This window comes from Papilio xuthus, unplaced genomic scaffold (genome assembly GCF_000836235.2).
Source record: "Papilio xuthus unplaced genomic scaffold, Pxut_1.1 DF826945.1, whole genome shotgun sequence".
NCBI lineage: Eukaryota > Metazoa > Arthropoda > Insecta > Lepidoptera > Papilionidae > Papilio > Papilio xuthus.
In genome coordinates this window covers 2,213,575-2,233,018 of record NW_013531704.1, presented here as the reverse complement: position 1 = coordinate 2,233,018, position 19,444 = coordinate 2,213,575, and the positions used below count along the sequence as shown (strand labels likewise).

General features: G+C 33.1%; 4 protein-coding genes across 5 annotated transcripts; 2 read left to right on the top strand and 2 right to left on the bottom strand.

Moving 5' to 3' along the window:
* Nucleotides 1–176: 176 nt before the first annotated feature.
* Mtch (mitochondrial carrier homolog) lies at nucleotides 177–1,338 on the top strand. The gene has a single exon (XM_013316762.1). It carries the CDS (start codon nucleotides 237–239, stop codon nucleotides 1,122–1,124), a length of 888 nt encoding a protein of 295 aa, XP_013172216.1. The 5' UTR covers nucleotides 177–236; the 3' UTR covers nucleotides 1,125–1,338.
* A 17-nt stretch (nucleotides 1,339–1,355) lies between these two features.
* LOC106121220 (U3 small nucleolar RNA-associated protein 6 homolog) lies at nucleotides 1,356–5,028 on the bottom strand. The gene is made up of 8 exons (XM_013316761.1): nucleotides 4,874–5,028; nucleotides 4,484–4,796; nucleotides 4,195–4,386; nucleotides 3,820–4,017; nucleotides 3,468–3,569; nucleotides 2,544–2,750; nucleotides 2,080–2,265; nucleotides 1,356–1,790 (listed from the first exon to the last, which is right to left on the bottom strand). The coding sequence occupies exons 1-8, from the start codon at nucleotides 4,963–4,965 to the stop codon at nucleotides 1,380–1,382; spliced, it is 1,701 nt and encodes a 566-aa protein (XP_013172215.1). The 5' UTR covers nucleotides 4,966–5,028; the 3' UTR covers nucleotides 1,356–1,379.
* Nucleotides 5,029–7,208: 2,180 nt separating this feature from the next.
* On the bottom strand, nucleotides 7,209–16,039 carry LOC106121219 (E3 ubiquitin-protein ligase MARCH6). Of its 2 annotated transcripts, XM_013316759.1 has the most exons (11): nucleotides 15,936–16,039; nucleotides 14,756–15,847; nucleotides 13,765–14,016; nucleotides 13,352–13,552; nucleotides 11,718–11,900; nucleotides 11,170–11,298; nucleotides 10,670–10,760; nucleotides 9,289–9,488; nucleotides 8,941–9,125; nucleotides 8,607–8,796; nucleotides 7,209–8,378 (listed from the first exon to the last, which is right to left on the bottom strand). In XM_013316759.1, the coding sequence occupies exons 2-11, from the start codon at nucleotides 15,806–15,808 to the stop codon at nucleotides 8,253–8,255; spliced, it is 2,610 nt and encodes an 869-aa protein (XP_013172213.1). In that variant the 5' UTR covers nucleotides 15,809–15,847; nucleotides 15,936–16,039; the 3' UTR covers nucleotides 7,209–8,252. The 2 variants fall into 2 exon arrangements, with proteins under 2 accessions (XP_013172213.1, XP_013172214.1); XM_013316760.1 differs by lacking the exon at nucleotides 15,936–16,039 and having other exon boundaries at nucleotides 8,253–8,378; nucleotides 9,289–9,470; nucleotides 14,756–15,808.
* A 284-nt stretch (nucleotides 16,040–16,323) lies between these two features.
* Papst2 (adenosine 3'-phospho 5'-phosphosulfate transporter 2) lies at nucleotides 16,324–18,827 on the top strand. The gene is made up of 6 exons (XM_013316541.1): nucleotides 16,324–16,386; nucleotides 16,521–16,857; nucleotides 17,078–17,304; nucleotides 17,521–17,747; nucleotides 18,058–18,239; nucleotides 18,484–18,827. The coding sequence occupies exons 2-6, from the start codon at nucleotides 16,559–16,561 to the stop codon at nucleotides 18,659–18,661; spliced, it is 1,113 nt and encodes a 370-aa protein (XP_013171995.1). The 5' UTR covers nucleotides 16,324–16,386; nucleotides 16,521–16,558; the 3' UTR covers nucleotides 18,662–18,827.
* Nucleotides 18,828–19,444: the final 617 nt, after the last annotated feature.

Genomic DNA, 19,444 nt, shown 5'->3' with positions numbered 1-19,444 from the left:
TAAAAGAATGGATAAATTGTATGTTTTCCTTTACATCATTGGAATACCTGTGTCCACAATGAAATTTAACACATAAGATTTGTTTGCCTGACAGTGAAATTAAAAATAAAAGAGACTATTAATATTTTTATCTTATCTGTGAACTTTTCTTTGTCTGTGGTTATTTAGTTCATTTATTGTCCTGTCATTTGTCATTTTTAATTTCAGAAGTAGACTCGTAATCCTTTTGTGCAAAGATGGAAGAAATTGAAAAGGAAAAAATAACGGCGCTTCACTCGCAATTGCTTGTCACGACAATATTCCACCCTATGGAATATGCAAAAGTTCTTATTCAGCTTGGATACGAGCCGTTGCCACCACGCCGGTCGACTACTCTATTTGGTCGTCCTGCTATGATATTACCTAATGTGTTCCAATATATCAAATTCATCAAAGCATCAGACGGCTACTTCGGCTGCTACAGGGGCCTGTCGGCACGGATCCTTGGGTTAATAGCATCGAGCCAACTCTCATGTAAAGTAATCAATGTGTGCGGCATTGACTTGCCTGAAATCAGCGACCCACCGAATATTATAACTGACGATGAGCCTAAGTTAGAGGACTACGTGAAAATGGGTCGTCGTGATATGATTATGCACACTGCCTCCGTTGTAGTGTCATATCCCTTCCATGTTGTATCTGTTAGAATGATGGCTTCTTTTATTGGGAAAGAGGAGGACTATAACACATTGCTTGGAACTATAGTATCTATTTACAAAGATGATGGCATACTTGGTTTCTTCCATGGATTGATTCCAAAACTACTGGGAGATTTGACTTGCATAGCAGTGACCGGAGTTTTGGCGTATTATGTCAATAAGTATTTTGTGAAAACTAAAGACCTCCGTTATTATACTGTACCAATACTTACATTCATAACAAGCACTCTGACATATCCACTTGTGGTGGTGTCTACTTGTATGGCTGTGGCAGGGTCGAGCCTCAAAGCAGGCAACCCTCCCGCCATGCCAAAGTATACATCCTGGCAAGCATGCTGGAGAGACCTGCTCCGAAACAAGCAGCATAAGCGTGGTTCCTCACTTATCTTCAGGTACTACATAGCACCAATTGCAGCGATGCAGTAATTGCAGGAACATGAATATAACATTGCATTTATCTGTGTGTTTATTTGCTTAAGTGTTATCCACAATCACCGAAGTAGAGATTCAACTTGTTGTAGAAAATTTGAATGTTATTGATAATTGTAAATACATTTAATATAAAGGTTGTACTACTTAGTACCTTTGCTAGATTGTTGACATAAAGGTGTGGTTGTAATAAATTATATTTTGTTCCTCATTATTATTTATTATTAACCGATTACAAAATAAAACAAATGTCTACTTTATTCTTGATAATGTTTGATTTTTAATAAATTCGTCTACTAATTCTTTCTTTAGTGCAGCTATTGCTCTTCTGTAGATTGCTGGTGAGTTTTGAGGACTACCATTTTGTGTTTCAAAATTAATATAATCTGTCCAAACTTGAATGCTACTTGCCCCATGATGCTGAACCAAACATTCAAAACATTTTCTAATATTTTTCAAGTTTGGTTTCTGTTGTGATTTCTCTATGTCTATCATGACAGTATGAACCTCAATCTGTGTTGGTGGAGTTCTGATGAATTCTTCGTACAAATCGCGAGTTGCCTTCAATCCACTACACTTGTACATTTTGTTAAGAAGTTTAGGTTTAATGGCCAATAATACTGCTTCTTCACAATTTTTAAATTTATCATAGCAACTTTTAAGCTGAAAAAAAAAACACTAAAGTTATAACAATGTTTTGTTAAATCCTGTAAGGGCATTCAGTTTGCCTCTGTTATCTTGAGAAAACATTATTATCAGCCTATGCCACTATCTTAACTTTACAAACCTACATGTTAACAACATTCACTGCTATTACGATTTTCACATATTCAAGTGAAACTGAGTTAAAACAGATGCAATTATATTTCATAGTTTTTCTATTAAATCATTTTTACCACCCACCAAATTTGTTGGTAAAAATCATGAATTTCCTACTATCACAAATACTTACTGCTTCACTTGTTTGTATGTTGTCCAACAATGTATTCCATAGATGCAAGTAATCATCAGCTTTTAAAACCTTTCCAGCATCCTTGAGTATTGCCAATTTTTGCTTTTCATCTTTATCATTCAAAAGTAATTTTTCTTCCCACAAAAACCTTGCATGTGGATTTTTATCCAGCGCTGAATCTATAATCTAAAAAAGAAATATTTATTTATCAATTTCGCATAATCTACAAAGATTATAGACATACTAGCCGCCGCTCGCGATTCCGTCCGACTCGGGATTAAAAATAGACAGTACCCGATTCTAAAACCTATTGAATATGCATATAAAATTTCATAAAAATCGGTCAAGCCGTTTCGGAGTAGTAGGGTAACATTGTGACATGAGAATTTTATAAAAAAGATTTATATTATATTAACAAAAGGCATAATTCTAAAAACTTTCAATGACTTCGTTGTTTTTCATACCTGTTTAAAATCATCATTTGATAATGTATTTTCAAGCTTCAATAACTCTATCCCGAAAGCATACATTTCATTTGACAACACTCCATTCTCATGGCCAAACATCCAGGCATGTTTTACAACTCGGATTTTTTGCAGGTCTGTACATAATGTATCATTTATCCTCAATAAGCCATGGATGAATTTCGTACATAATTTCTCATCTGGAAACTACAAAAAGTATGACAAAATCACAAGAGTAATGGCTGAGTATTAAAAGACTAACTATGGGGTTCTGAGACCATTCAAAACATATTATCTCTGTTTTCTCTAAGATAATGATAGGGATGACGATTATACACAGAATTTGGTCTCAGAAACCCATGGATTGGCGAACTCTTAATATTATGTAATTAATATAAATAAAAATACTCTTAATATAAATTCATCATCATTTTTGGTGAATGATCAGCTAAAAACTGCTCATGTAAAATGTGTCAGCATTTTTATTTATCATTTAAATTTAAAAACAGTCGACCGGTAGTAAACGAGCTACCATTGTTATCAGACATGTCAATTTTCAGATGTCAAAAATTGATTAATTTGTATTATGATTTTTTTGCATAATTTTTGATTACTTTGGTACACAATTATTTTCTAATGACAGAGTATAACATAGTCTTCTCATTGAGTTAATTTATAAAATTACAACATACATATGATGAGAATCTTAACATAAAATTATGTGTCTTTCTAATTATAGTTTGACTTTATGATTAAACTAACTATCGCCCCAGTTTCCATCTAAAAAAAAACTTAATTAATAGCCTATGTGTTCTCCCACACTATTCTACATCTATGCCAAATTTCAGCAAGATTCATGGAGCCATTCTAGAGATCACAGATCACATCAGTAAGATCACAAAAATATAAGCAATATTTACTAACCTGTTGCAGTGCCTCTTCATAGACACAAATGTAATTTTTAATTTCCTTTGGAAAATAATAGTCTTCATTAATGTATTCCTCAATTTCTTCCCAATGGTAACCCTGAAAACATATTATATTTCCAAATGCGATAACTTGAAATTGATATCTACCAACAGCCAAATAATAGTTTAAACATTTTTCTTTTATTATAAAATATTATTTATATTTGAGCCTTATGCATTCCTAAGCCAATGAATGGATTTTGTTGAAATCTGTTAGGTATTCTTATGATACCAGAGTAGGTTTAGGCACTAACAAAAAAAATGCTTTTGCATAATGTCATCTATATAACTAAAGTTTATAACAATACCTCTAATTCTTTATCTGCAATGTAAATCCATACTTCTTTGTTGTCTCTTCTAGACCATATCTCTTCTTTAATACTCTTTACCAACTGTTCAACCTCACACTTCATAGCTAAATCACAAATTTTAAAGAGGAAAGAGATGTCATCAACAGTTTTCATACCATTTTTCCATACAATATCTGCCCTTTTAATACAAATTTCCTGAAAATATGCATAAATTTAACATTTTTTTAAATACATAAAAAGAATGTGATAATTTTTTTTTGTAGAAACTAGATAATTAGCTATCCATGTTTTATAATTTCTTAAGCCCCTTTCAAAGATTGCAAGCGACCTCTAGTTTTCTATAAGTCTATGAAATATTTAGAATTGAATTACCTTTTGTTCATCATCATTAGCTTTAAAAGCAAGAATGAGTTCAATTTCAAACAGATCTAAATAAAGAATATCTGACTCTGGGTGCCTATGAATTCCTTTCAGTAAGAAACCTCTGGCACTTTCATAGTTCTTCTGTTCTTTGCTCTCCCACTTGCTGGCCATCTGCCACATTTTTGGCTTGTCGCCATGTATCTATAAATATATATCACAATTTATAACCCAAAAGGATAATTCTTAGGTCTTTTCATTCAATACTATATAACATATATTATTTCGTAATTCCACATACCTGTAACATTTGTCCAATAATTCCTGAAATGGCATGATGGAAGCCAACACTTCTACAAAATTTGATATATTCAAAATAGATTTCAATATTATTTTGGAATCTGTAGATAAACTGTTTGAAAATCTTGTTCAGACGTTTGGCTATAGCATATTCTATGTCATTTCTTTTCTCAGATACGTGGGCTTGCTTCCGCCTGAGTGAAACATCTTCTAATAAAGCTAGCTCGTATGCTATGTAGTGAACAAAATCATCCTTTTCTTTTACTCGACGTTGTATTCTGTACTCAAACTCTTTACGTTTACGTGATATTTCTCTAAAATAAACGAATAATGTTTAACAGTAAAGTTAGAACGTTAGGGTAAAAATAAAACTTATAGTTGAAATACTAACTTAATTTCATCGTCACCGTACAAATTTATCCTTTTCATCTGCTCCAACTCATTTATCATTCCCTCAATACGCTGATTTACTTGTTCTGCCATGTTTTATTTTAATTTAATACCGTTAATAAAATATAAACAGAATAATATTTACAAAAATCAACGTGAAAATTTGAGGTTAGGTTAGGTTGACGTTTGAGTTTTTAATTTTTTACGTTGTCAAATGCCAACATGTCAAATGCATATGATGTTCAGCCATCGATAAATATGACAAAACTGATTTATAAACATTGTGTAATCTTTCGATGACAAAGTTAAAAGTTTTTTATAATACACTACATCAAATCTCACTCTAAGCGATCCCTTATGTATTAAGATTGTGGTCAGAATTTGGGTTGCATCCTGAGTGGATATACTTGCACAAACTCCTGTCCAGCAGGTATCTCACGACCATGTATAATTTGGCGGACCACTCGATGAGTCTAATAGGTTTCACAAATAAATTAATTAAAAAAGCTTAATAGATTCAAACATTTATAATAAATAAAATTAAGGTACTGATATTATATGTAATAAAATGATTCAGTACTAAAAACTACGTTGCCACCTTAATATGTTGGGACACAATATTTAAGTTTGACACATAAGGCAATATACAGCATACATTTTGTCGTCTTCATTACAGTACGAAGGAAACTAGGCTATTACTAATGTATGGGAATTAAATATCATCATAATTTAAACATAAAGAACGTGTTAACAAAAAAAGACGATAATTAAAGAAAAATAATATAATAACAAGATTGAGCAGTACATAAAAGAGAAACAAATTTTAAAACTACTTAACAATACTACAGAACTGAAATTCTAATACGTCTATTCTTCAAATGTATTAAAGGATTGTTTGTTTTTTTTTACGAGTAATCTGAAATTAAGGATTGGAGCTAATGGAAGATTCCCAAATTAATAAAAACAATCTATCGAAAATTTAATGAAGAAGACTTATCAAATAGACTATAATTTAATTATATTCTATTCTATGCATTTTGTTGACATTGCAACAATATTGAAATTGTAAAATGGAACGCGTCACGTGTCAAAATAAAAAAGTTTTTTCCAGCGATATTTATCCATTTTAACGACATGAACAATTATTTAATTACTAATTTCAATTACCGGCAGGAAAAGCGATTACAAAAGAATGTTTTTAAAAATTGGCAAACTTGCAAGACCAAAGTCAAGTGACTTCGTAAACACATAAATTACATCTGCATTTCCCATTAATCGTCAAGGTTTTGCAATATCTACGTTTTTTGTATCTAACTTAATTTAATCACTGTAATGTAACTTTAATTATTAACTAAATTAAATCAACTAAAGAAGTAAACATGTTCAATAAAAATAAATTGAGTGTTTCCCAATAAATTTGTATATAATCTATAGAGTCAAAGTAAATGGAAGAATTTTATATTTTAATGGAAATTTTATATTTAACTGTTTAATTTCTTCAAATTACATTACTTTAAAACTACACTAATCTTGCTAAATATTTATATGCAAAGCACTGAATAGAAAAATTTTGCAAAAATTCTAAATTATTTACTCATCATCCGTTTCGACTTACCAATAAAAACTATTTAAGAGTTATGACTAACAATTCCACAATATAAAAACTATAGGAAAAAATATAGATAGTTTTTCAATAATTTATGCGCAACGCGTAATCAAATATTTTTTACAGCCAAAAAATAGAAAAATTTGAATAAAAACTTTTTACAATATATTATCATATGCTTGGATATTTTAAATAGGACAAATACAAAGTGGGCGTATTATATGCAAATTCTGGGTTATATCCTAAACAAATATTAACAAAAACAAGATGAAAAAAATGAAGCAAAAAGCAGCCTATCGAAAAGTGACTTGACTGTTCTCTATGTGTTTTTTTTCAATGTAAATAAATTTCTTTTTTAAAATATGTATATAACACGTCCACTAAGAATGTGATCAGTCGTAAAATAACCTTTTTTTAATCGGCTAAAAAACAACGATCAAAGAATAAAAAAAATATGTTGAAATAAGACAAATTACAATATCCGTCGATAAAAACAATTTGACGAATGAAATACAAGCCTATAAGCTAATCTAGCAATACTCAGAGTAATAAAAATATATTGCGACTGTACAAATTACGTAATAGCAAAGACTAAATAAAATGTATTCATCACTAGCAATATTTTAAGGAAAGTAATCAAATTACGTCCTACATTTAAGTCCCGATCAATTAAATAAAACTTGTGATAAAAAGTTATCTTATATTGCATTTATACAATATTAAAAAAAAATTGAAATTTTTTAACTAAAAAAAATGTCTTTTTTCACGCTAGTTTTATCTTACTGTCTGATGTCTATCTATTGTAATTATTTATAAATATAAAAAAATGGTTTCTTCATTCCAGATAACCTCAAAAACTCCAAAACTGCCTTTAACTATTCTTTCAATAATGGAATTTTTTACTGAAGCAAAGATGAGGCGGATTCATATTTAATATAAATTAGCAATATTTAGTTTCTCTAATAATCTCAAATATTTGGTAGATTTCACTGATCGGGACTTATTTTCTTTAATACACCAAGTATATTAAATGTTAAAAATGCATTTGCATTTAATACCTAATTCATAGTCTATGCCGCCATATTTTATCTTCACACCAAAGATAATTATATACAATCCCAAAATGTTATTCTTTGCTAAATGTTGGATTGACATTAAGCTTTTTCCCACTTTCTCCCGCGTATTTTAGATTAAAAAATTTATTAAATTTCAAAGCAAAATTTTCTAAGAGCAGTAATATCTAGACACAATGATTTGACATCGATACATTAAGCTTATCCCGAGTTTATAAAAACGTTATACAAAACGTCTTTTTTTAAGATTTTTGTATCGTTTATATCTCGAATAATAATATTTGATGTAGTTATTACATATTTTACTTGCATTTGGGTAAAAAGTGTTCCGTCATAACTTGTAGATACATATATTATTTTTTCAGAGTATTTTATTTGATACGGTGATGTCAAGTGTATATAATGTATATCACTTGTATACAAGATACAAATAAGATACATTTGATATACATGGGTATTTTATCATAATACACTTTAAATAGTGTTCCGCTAACAGAATCTTGTTCGTATATTGTATATAGATGTCTCTTCGAGTAATATCAGGTGTATACAACTTGTATCTGGCTTATATACAAGTGGTATTTATGATATAAAGGGTGTTTTAACTTGTACAGATAGTGGGTTAAACATAACTATGTATAACATTTGTCTAGGCTCAGTCTCGGGTGGTTTCATGCTGGGTCGATCGGTCTCTAGAGGTCTCAGTTGGTAGCGGCGACGGAGCTGCGCTGTTGCTTGTGACGCCGATGGTCGTAGTTGACGAGGCGCTGACCCACCAGATATTTGTCGTTCTTAATGTGCTCGTACAATTTCCTGAACTGCCGGATCTAGAAAGTAACATATTTTGATATCAAATATTTGAACAGAGACTATAATTATTTCAGCCCCCTTCCCCATCGGTCCTTTTTTTGTAAGAAGTGTGAGAAGGGGAATTGGCCTCTGGAGGGGAAAGGTACCGAAAGGGAAGATATTCTCTTTCCGTTCGTCCGCCCCTTTGTTCTTTTAAGATAGGTATCGACAACTTGTTCGCTATTTTGGCGAAATAAATATTATACCTGGAATACAGCGAGTGCTCCGAGGACAACGAGCAACAGTAGCGCTGGGTAGATACGTCTTGCGAGCAGGTTGCGCTGCACGGGCGCGCTCACCAGCAGCGGGGCGGCGCTGTGTGCCAACGCGTACGGCACCGCCAGCGCCAGACCCAGCCACCGCACCAGCGGAGCAGCCACGTCACGAAGTATAAACCTGCACATATACACACTCGTTAATGGCGAGAACAAACTGAAACTTTTGCGATTGCTGTCCGGTCCGCTCTTAACATCTGCGCCACTGAAATTATCAACTCATTATTTTGTACAAGCGCTAAAATTCAGTAAAATCTCAACTCACTTCAAATCCATCTCCCTAATGCCATCTCTATATGCTTTCTCGATAGCACGCCGCATTGTCCAGTCGGGACCCATCATAGTAAGCGCACACACGATCTTTGTGTAGAGCACGCCCAGCGCCCAGTCCTGCCACACGAACAGCACCGGAGATTGCTCCAGCGGTACGCGCAGAGGTATCACCAACACCTGGTTAAAAAAATATAAATTAATAACTTAAGTCAAAAACACTTGACACAATTACTGTAAGAGGTGCAGTCCGTCATCAAGTAGCGAACACTTTTTTATATTTCGTTATCAATCGTATGCTGTCTTATGAATTCCGGTATCCTTAACTATTATTACAACATACCAATTCCAGCAGTAATCCAAACATCAATGGCACTAGTCCGAGCAGAGCGAGTGCCGCGAGCGTAGCTCGTGCCGCGCGTCGTGCCCACAGCGCGGCCCGAGCGAGCAGCGCAGCGCGGCCGCCGCGCGCCCAGCCCGCAGCCAGCGCACCCCCGCGTCCCACCGCCCAGCACACGTACATGCCTTGATACATTTGAACGACTAACACACACGTATACGTGTACTTTACACTAGCTCCTCTAACCTAACACTTACATGCTCATATCCTATTACTCATCTATCCTAAAACAATAGCACGCCAATTTGTTTCAGGTAAATATGTTTGAGTGTGTGTTGCCAATGACGAAATATTTGTACAAAAATATATTGCTATACTAAAGCTTTGTAATAACTTTAGGTAAAAATAAAAATATACATTTTTTGTACAGGGGATTTAGTAAAAATACACGGTATCACAATTGTATACAAAAAACTAAAACAAAGTCATTCAACCAACGTACTAGCTTTTCACAGCTAAGCATAAAAATAAAGAAAAATACGTAGAAAAAAAATTAAAATGATCCCTAACCGAACTTTCCCGAATCCCTAATCAAAGTATGAGTTTGTATAATACAAAACAGTAATCACTGAACATCACCATAAAACAATAATGCTTTCGACTATCGGAAACATATATCTAAAAGTTTAAACATCAAAAGTGACAAAACACAAATAAATAAAAAGCACATTCAAACACAGTGCAAATCAAATAATAATTTTATGAATAACATATATTTAAGCATAAGTCTACAATAAAAAAATCAAAAAAAAAAATCATCAAGAGACATTTTAAATAATGCAAGAAGCCACGTTGTTTTTTTGTTATAATTAAAATGTACTTACGCATATTAACAAACGTTTGCAAATCTTGAATGAATGTATTAGTGACACATTTCATATTATTTTACAGTGTTCTTTGTATTTTTGTGTTATTGTTTTATGTTTGGATGGATGGATGTTTGTTAGTAGGCATATCAAGAACAGCTGCATGAATCTTGATGAAATTTGGCATAGATATAAAACATAGCCTGGAAGAATACATAGACCACTTATCAAGGTTTTTTTTATTCCGCGCGGACAGAGTCGCGAGCGACATCTAGTAGTATACATAACTAATTTTCAAATTATGACATCATTATGGTACAAGAGTTTCGCTTGAAGAATATCGTCTTACATTTCTAGACAAAAAAGTACCTAAATTTTAACAAAGCTATTTTGACAGAATTAACTTGAAAATCGATATTAATGATCACGACATCAAAGGTTACTTCTATGTTAATACTAAAAAAACAATTAAAATTAATAAATGCGGAAAAAAATAATTAAAAAAAAGACATATTTACCGCAAGCCGCCGTGTATAGCTCGTGAACACCTTCCGCTCCCTTTGGTAGCCACAGGGACATCACTTTCCTACCAATAGCCACCGGAATAACCTAAAAATTACATTTATCGTAGTTACTTAAAAAGCTAATAAATAAATTGCCTTTACATATTTACTAAACACTTGTTTTGATATCCTATCTTTAACAAAAATACTATTAAACCTTAAGAAATTTAAAACTAGATTTATCGGAACGAAAAGATTTCTTCTTACATAAATTTAACAACTAAAACTAGCAAGTTATTTACTAATAATTATATTTACTAATAACTACATACTAATACCATAAAAAGGAAAGATTTAATTGTTTACATTAAATAGGCTACGAAAGTCTTGAACCAAATTGACAAGTTCTTTCACCATTTGAAAGCTATACTATCCCCGGGTGATAGGCTATATTTATTACTAGATTTTGTTAATTCCTCGCAGACAAAGTTGCTGGCAAGTGCTAGTATACTGACCAAAGTGAGAGCGCTGGCCATGATGAGTGATATGGAGACGAGGACGAGCAGGCCGACCAGCCGCAGCGGGAACCACGACACGCGGACGTACGGCTCGAAGCCCGCAGGACCGTCACGCCATACCAGAGCCTAATATAGTTTATATCTCAACTAAACTCTTTTAATTATGGTCTAAAGAAGCTGTTTACTGATTTATAAATGTTTGGATGGATGGATGTTTTAGAAGGTATCTGTAGAACGACTCATAGATTTCTAATATTTGGCACAGATGTAGAATACAACTTGTAAGAACACATTAGCTACTAATTACGTTTTGTTAATTTCGCGCGAACGGAGTCGCGGGCAACAGCTACTATATAGATAAATCATCCTGTATTTATAACCTTCGAGAATAAATCCTCGAAATATTATTTCCAGTGATGTAAAATAATTTTATATTAGCATTATTGTAGTCAATAAAAACAGTTAAGTTAACAGTTCTTAGAATTCTCAGTTTCTAGCATCGAATATTCATTCTTCACATAAGCCTTAATATTATGATATCCCACCTGATGCGCCGCGCCGAGCTGATGCGGAGGATGTGGGGGCGGGTTGGGCTCATCTCTAGCGGCCTCGCCCAGCAGGTAGGATCGCAGTCCGAGCAGGGCAGCGGCGCACGCGCACCAAGCACGCAGACCCGCCTTCAGCCACGTGCGAGTGTGAGACTGCTCCAATAGAGCCGGCAGAATCACCTAAATATTATAATAATACTTTTGATATTTCTCATCAGTACAAAGAAGTGCGAATAGCCCAAATGTAAATGGTACGGACATGCATTCATGTGGTCGAAAGTTCGAATCCTGTTCTATTGTTATACCATATCTCAATAGAAACCTTAGTTGGAATGTTACAAGAAATATCCGTAAGGTTAAACCTACAATTTTTTTGACAAAAAAGGTATTGTTTTCACTAATAGTATCGTCATAATGTAAGCAAATAAACACGTGATATTTTGTGGCATTGCTAATGAAATGTTACTTCGTCCACACCAGTGGTTCCCAAACTTATTTTGTCTACTGCCCACTTTGAGAATAAATATTTTTTTAGCGCCCCCCATATTTTCACATATTTAAAAACCACTATAACTTCAAATTAAATTAATTAATTATTTTGACCTATATATGTATATTAACGGAGAATTTTAAACGAAACTTTTACTATAATCCGCAACTTGAGACCTGCAGCGGCCACAAGGGAACGTTATCGCCCACTTTGGGAACGACTGGTCTACACCGTCTAGTATTAAAAAAATCGGACAAGAAACAAATTTAGCATTATAATATGTGACACTCGAAACTAATAACTTGGTATTATCTTTAAATAATAAATGTCATTTGTAATTAATATTAAAGAGTTTATCTTTCTAACATTATAAATGAGAATATTTATATGGATGGCAGTTTGAAGGTATCTCCAAAAAAGCTCGACGGATCTCAGTAAAATTTTGTACACATATAAAACATAGTCTAGAAGAACACATAGGATACTAATTTTTATTTTATCCGCGCGTACGGAGTTGCGGGCGACCGCTAGTATTTAAATAAACAACAGATTCCTATTATGATAGAAACAGTGTAAAATTAGTTACACTCTGCAAATGACAAGCTATTTATGAACATATACAAACTATGAGAAATATATAATACTTATGCAAATTTGTTTAACCTGTGTTCAAGGTGACACTTTGTTATTTATTTATTCCTTGCTTCCGCAAAATATTGTTTTTCTATGTCATTTATATATGTTTTTTATCATATTATATATAATTAAATACATAATAAAATAACAATATCAAATGAAGAAATTGCAATAAACACAACAAAACCAGATTTAAGAAATATCAAAAATAGTGACAGAATTTTCAAACTGAAATGTAATTTTTCTTTATTTCTTTAGTATTCTCTCCTGCCATTTAATGCTAGAAAAAAAACTATACAAAGTCTTACTAATATCATAAATATGAATGTATGGATGGATATTTATTTGAAGGGAATTTTCAGAATGACTGCATAGATCTTGCTGAAATAAAGCATATATTCACAACATCTGTAAGAACACATGGGGCTACTAATTAAGCTTCTTTTTAATCCCGCGCGGAGTCGCCGGCGGCACCTACTATAGCATAATTAACAATCATACATACCTGCAGCAATAATAATTCCAAGCTCAATTCATTCACGGGTGCTTCAGTGTGCACAGCAACGGCGTAAGGAAGAAATCCGGGTAACACATATTTGATGACCCTTATCGGTAGCCACAGCATAAAGAGTACAGCTGTACCGAATATCATGGCCGAAACAATAAGACGCCTAATGTGCGACCATACAGAAAGATGTATCATTTCCTGCAAAAAAGTTAATTAACTAGTGATAGTATATTTAAAATAAAATAATACTCTATGGTAATCATTGTTCATAATATATCTTTTTTTTTTAATTCTTTACTGTAAATGTGGCAAATGAAATAGCGAAGCGTGCCATATACATCTGCAATTGCAATCTTTTTTTTTTAATTTTGAGTTTTTTACACAACCAGAAGAACTAAAAGCTACAGTACCTGCACAGGACTGAAGTCAGGATCATTCAAATTCTTTAAGAACCAAAGCACACCAGGCCGGAGCACCTCTCTTAGTAGCAAGATGAATGATGCAAAGTAGTATACATAGACCATGCCAACAAGCCAATGTATAAACATCAATGTCCAAGGTGCTGCTTGGAGACTTGACTCTCTGTCCTTTAAGGTCGCATCAAACATTGAGAGGGAGCATAGATCCAACCACCAACCACAGACAAGTGGGATTACACCAATCTGTAAAGAAGGTAACATAATATGGCTTTTGTTGTTTTTTAAATTGTTTTTTTTCATGAATGTATATGAATACATATAACGAAACATAATATCTTTTCAGTCAGATTAAGACATTTTAGATAGGAGTAACCTATGGAACTCCCTCATCTGTGCTTACCCCTTTGGGTGAATCATCTGTCATTTCTTTTATCATTTTAGACAAATAAAATGTGGAAAAACCTAGGACAGATATTAATTACGAAAAAAATATAAAAAGCACAAAAAATAAATATGCACATTAAAAATACTATGAAACAATTTATCACAATTATGGAAAACATTGATAAATAAATGTACAATAATTAGAATGCCAATATTCCTGGAATTTCATTGTATTAAATTAGCCTTAGATAAACTATTCTTTTGTTATTCCAATAATAATGAGCTATTGTGTTTGAATTCATGTACTACAGAAAGAAGTACCAACTTAAATGAATATGTTATTTTTGTAATATGTATTCTATTGTAATTAACTGTAAAAGCAATAGACTCACAATTAATTGTATTGTGTTTACAAGTTAAAAGACATGTTAGGCAAATTGATCTACAGAGTAACAAAATACTGATGTGAATGAACCCACTTAGGACCTATAAAATTGGTTATATCTCTTTGATTGTATATCAACTTTTCACTTAAACTTTCATAAATTTGATCGTTTTTATAATTACAACTATAAAAACTAAATAATTTTAATCTTACCTCTACAACAGACAGGAGGGCCACCTTCACAACAACATAGCAGAAACCTAGAGCCTTCTTTGCACTTCTGAGACGTAACAAGGATGCTATGCCATGTAACACAGCTAGGATTGCTCCCACCAACACATACCCAGCCAAAGCAGTCAGAGGTCCAGCAAAGGGACCCTCTGCAGTCAAGCGTGCTAGAGCAGCCCCCAATTTTCCAATGTGGTACGGGCAGAATGCAAACACCAGAATAAACAATGTATTAAGGGATACAACCCAAAAGACATGTTCCAAAAACACCATTGAGCCATCCAAACCAAGAAGCCGAGCCCAGGTTAGCTCCTCAGCTGCTGCTCTGTCCCAGTCCATAGGATTCCAATTAGCCTCATCTCCCACTAGAGCATCTTCTCCAGCATCACCAATGCCTTCTTCTCTCTCTGCTCCTTCTTCTCCGGGAACCTCATTAATCCGGTCATTATTATTTTCAGGCAATGGGATTTCTTCTGGAGGAGGAGCTGGTAGGTTTTCTCTTTCCATCCAGTCTGGACCCCCACCATGCATTATCTGCTCTCGGAGCCATACGAGACCGATAAACGAAAATAAAGTACATGTTACAACAAAGCAACCCGAGAAAACATCTTTAGCAAGATTCTCAGCCGATACTATATCAAATGGCAGTGATATAACTGGATCCAGAGAAGCCGAAAATAGGCATCGGTATGTTCTACAAGCGGTTAGTGGAACGATGCCGAGCCAGGCGAGGGCTACCAGAGTATAGTGCAGCCAGTCTTTCACAGCCGACGCCACTGAGGTGACCAAACCACCCATCACATCCCGTATCGGTAGTCGTCGAGGCATATCGGGCGAATAAATCGGCATGAAGGAAAATCGATGACCACACAACTCGCAAATCTCTTTTCGCGAATACCGCATCCATTGTACTAGACACTCTTGATGAATCCATTTTATAGAGCCGGTGCAAATGCAGGGATGGAATAAAGGGCGATCCGAAGAAGCTTCCGATCGACAGAAGCGACAGAAATCCGCACCGGACAAATCTGAATCCATAATTGTCCTCACTCCAGTTTCTCTGGCGTATTAGATGATCTGCGAAAGTTGACATGACGAATTAAAAACTGTCCGAAAGCACATAAAAACACTACATCCACGCATATTTCACAAACTAAGAACACACCTTGCTAAGTGAAAATTATTAAAATGCAAGAAAACATTAGATTTGTAATAATAAAAATAGATTTATAACTATTTGTTTGCTATAAAATATCAGACGAATAAGTATTGCCAGACTGAAAGTTAATGATAGTCTGACCAAAGAGTATTGTCTGAGTGCGATGCGAGCCAAAAGGCTGATAGCCGAGTTCAAAGACAAAATGAAGCAAAGCAATAAAATAATGTGGTGAAATCACATTACTCAGGACTAGTTTTAAACTCCAACATATGTCCTATTTTAGCCAGATCGTAAAATAACTAATTAGATAGCTTTCGTAAAGAAGAGAGAATATATGATGTATTCTCTGTGCTTGGAAATATGATCAAATGTCGTTGTCAGTTATTAAATGTCATTGTCAATTTATGACACGTAGCCTAGTAAACAATAATAATTATTTAAATTAATTTTCCCAAAGGTACAAATACAAACGATTATTTGCAATATTCAGTTTATCTTATTTAATACCCGTTTGGAAATTGATTATCAAGAATGTAATCAATAAAATTGAAATTGGCATATCAAAAATATTAATACATCTTGCTTTTTCAGAACATGCAGTAAAATATATATTCAATTCTGTGATAAAAATGAATTCTTCCAAAGAGACCATAATCAAAATTGACAACTCGCCAAGTGGTAAAGACAGCTCAAACACTGAGATTAATATATTATGCTTTAATATTACTCCGTACAGCCAACTTGTACAATTTTTGTGCTGCTCCGCTTTTGTATTTGTTTGTTATTTGGCATATGGATACTTTCTTGAGCTCATATTCTCCAAAGCAGAGGTAAAACCAGTCAGCCTCTATATAACATTTATTCAATTTGTAATTACTATGCTACTAAGCTATGCGGAATCTTTAATAAGAAATCCAATAAAAAGGAAGTAAGTACTATTTCTATAATATAAGTATATATGTTTCGGTTTCCCTTTGGGCCAATTGATTATTAGGCATTTTCTTCTAATTCTGCACAAACAAAGGCAACTAGTAGTTTCTAATAAAGTATTAATAATAAGTTTCAGAGAAAGCAAGATATTTCTGACTTTAATATTTTTTTGATTATTAATAAATCCTATTTCATTTACATGATGATTATTCTTTCAGAGTACCATTAAAAACCTATGCAGTTTTAGCCGCATTAACATTAGGTACAATGTCACTATCAAATTTATCACTTAGTTACCTGAATTATCCAACTCAATTGATATTTAAGAGTTGCAAGCTCATTCCTGTGATGATAGGCAGTATTATTATATTGGGCAAGAGATACGGCTTCCTAGACTATATGGCAGCAGTTGTAATGTGTATTGGCTTGACTATGTTTACTTTAGGTAAGTTTTTATGCTTTCAATTTTTATGTTTCCATAGTATAAAATGATTTTTCCATATACATCTTTCCATGGCCGGTGACTGGCTTAAGGCGGTCTATAGCTATGTTCCCTTTTGAACATTTAATAACCTACCTGCCCATTTTTCTTATAAAAAAACACAAAACACCATAATTTCAAGAACATATTTTTTTCTAATTACCTCTAAAAATATTTCAGCTGATTCAAAAACATCTCCCAACTTTGATGCTGTTGGGGTCCTGGTTATTTCGCTAGCGCTGCTATGTGACGCAATCATCGGGAATGTTCAAGAGAAAGCGATGAAACAATTTTTTGCCTCAAACAATGAAGTGGTGTTTTACTCATATGCAATTGCATGCTGTTACCTTTTGGTTATTACATGTGCCAGTGGAATTTTTGTGGATGGATTCGCTTATTGCTCTCAGGTACTTTTGTATTTGCTATTTTATTAAAATATGTCTTATTTGTAATTAAAATAGAACATGTTTACTGACATGCTATGTTTACCTAAATAATTATTATAGAAACTATAACGTATATTATGTTTTGCATTTGGCTACATATTTTTAATTTAAAGCTATGTCAGTGACTTGAAAAACTTTGTGTGCATGTTTTTTTAGTTACATCCATAAATATGGACAGCAAAAGTTAGATAGAGCTAATAAGTATGTTTGAAAAAAATAGTAAAGAATCCAGTTTCTATCAACAACAAAAACAATGGTGGTTTTTTTTCAGGATGCTGTATCAATGTACACAAATATATTCCTTCTTAGTGTAAGTGGGTACATGGGTTTACAAGCAGTGCTGACTTTGGTCAGAATCTGTGGTGCCACAGTTGCTGTCACTGTCACCACAATGCGGAAAGCACTCTCCATTGTTATATCATTCTTGTTGTTTAGCAAACCATTTGTCTTCCAGTAAGTAACTATTATTATTTTTACTGTTATTGTCTATTGTTTAAAAAATATAGAAGACTAATACGACTGAACAAATTAAGTATTCTTGGCCTATTTAATTAAAAAAAAAATAGTAAATTAAATTTTTGTGTCACATGCTTTTTGGCTGTGAATACACAAAAATATTGTGTTAATTTTTTTTCTTAGATCATGGGCTATGTGTGTTTACTATTAGGCCACCTATTTACTTTATACTTTGTTTCAGATATGTTTGGTCAGGTTTGTTAGTCGCGCTTGCGATATATTTGAACCACTATAGTAAGAAACATCCACACTATGTACCTCAGCCGCTACGCTGGTGTTGGCATTTCGTGCATTCTTTCTACCAATCTGAATATAAATATCTTAGAATGAAGAGTAAGATTTATGCGGATACAGTTTGACATTGAGTACTGATAGTTAATTTTTTTTATTCAAAAAGTATTTACTTAGATTAGTCTCAATTTTTTACTCTGTATTTTGTATGATAAGTGAAGTTTGTGTAATTATTTATTTGAATGTTTTCGATAGAATAGATACAAATATTTGAATGTAATAAAGCATATGTGAAATGACAGTCAAAATTATGACAAAAAAACAAGTTTTATGTTTGTAAATAAATAGTTCCTATTTATTATCAGGACATTTGTTTTTAATTTCAAATTAATCCTATTCCTAGACCACCGCGATCTCTCTATTGTCGCGCGTCAGTTCCATATATTTTTGAAGTTCGCTATGGAATCGCTTCGAAGCGAATGCACTTTGTCTAGCCCCATAGGTGGCCGCTTGCTCACTTACCACTGTTTACTTTATAAAAAAAAAGGAAATTGGAAAGAAAACATTAGTTTGACTCCGTCTTCTTGCTAATAGTCAGATTAGTTTACCCTGTTAGAATAATTCAAAGGTATATTAATATACAAGTAAATAAAAAAACATATTTTATATCAATGACATTTATTTCATTGTATGTACAAAATCTTACAAACCTAATCGTTTTCATACAAAAGTGTCCAAATTTAATGTGTTTCGAATATCTGGAATGTTAAGACACTATATTCAATGATTTATACAAATATGACAAATGATTAGGTGACTAAAGCGTTAGTGGTATACTTTTGGAAGGAGCAAAAGTAACAGAGATTATATTTTTAGTATAAACTATCCAAATAGATTTATAACCTATAGAT

Coding starts and splice junctions, on each gene's coding strand:
- Mtch (XM_013316762.1), top strand. CDS start 237: ATGGAAGAAATTGAAAAGGAAAAAATAACGGCGCTTCACTCGCAATTG.
- LOC106121220 (XM_013316761.1), bottom strand. CDS start 4,965: ATGGCAGAACAAGTAAATCAGCGTATTGAGGGAATGATAAATGAGTTG. Junction 2,751..3,467: donor ATGAAGAGGCACTGCAACAG/GTTAGTAAATAT, acceptor TACTTTTTGTAG/TTTCCAGATGAGAAATTATG. Junction 1,791..2,079: donor ACATACAAACAAGTGAAGCA/GTAAGTATTTGT, acceptor TTTTTTTTTCAG/CTTAAAAGTTGCTATGATAA.
- LOC106121219 (XM_013316759.1), bottom strand. CDS start 15,808: ATGGATTCAGATTTGTCCGGTGCGGATTTCTGTCGCTTCTGTCGATCG. Junction 11,299..11,717: donor AGCTCGGCGCGGCGCATCAG/GTGGGATATCAT, acceptor AAACTATATTAG/GCTCTGGTATGGCGTGACGG. Junction 8,797..8,940: donor ATTAGGGAGATGGATTTGAA/GTGAGTTGAGAT, acceptor GTATATGTGCAG/GTTTATACTTCGTGACGTGG.
- Papst2 (XM_013316541.1), top strand. CDS start 16,559: ATGAATTCTTCCAAAGAGACCATAATCAAAATTGACAACTCGCCAAGT. Junction 17,305..17,520: donor CTTGACTATGTTTACTTTAG/GTAAGTTTTTAT, acceptor AAAATATTTCAG/CTGATTCAAAAACATCTCCC. Junction 18,240..18,483: donor AGCAAACCATTTGTCTTCCA/GTAAGTAACTAT, acceptor ACTTTGTTTCAG/ATATGTTTGGTCAGGTTTGT.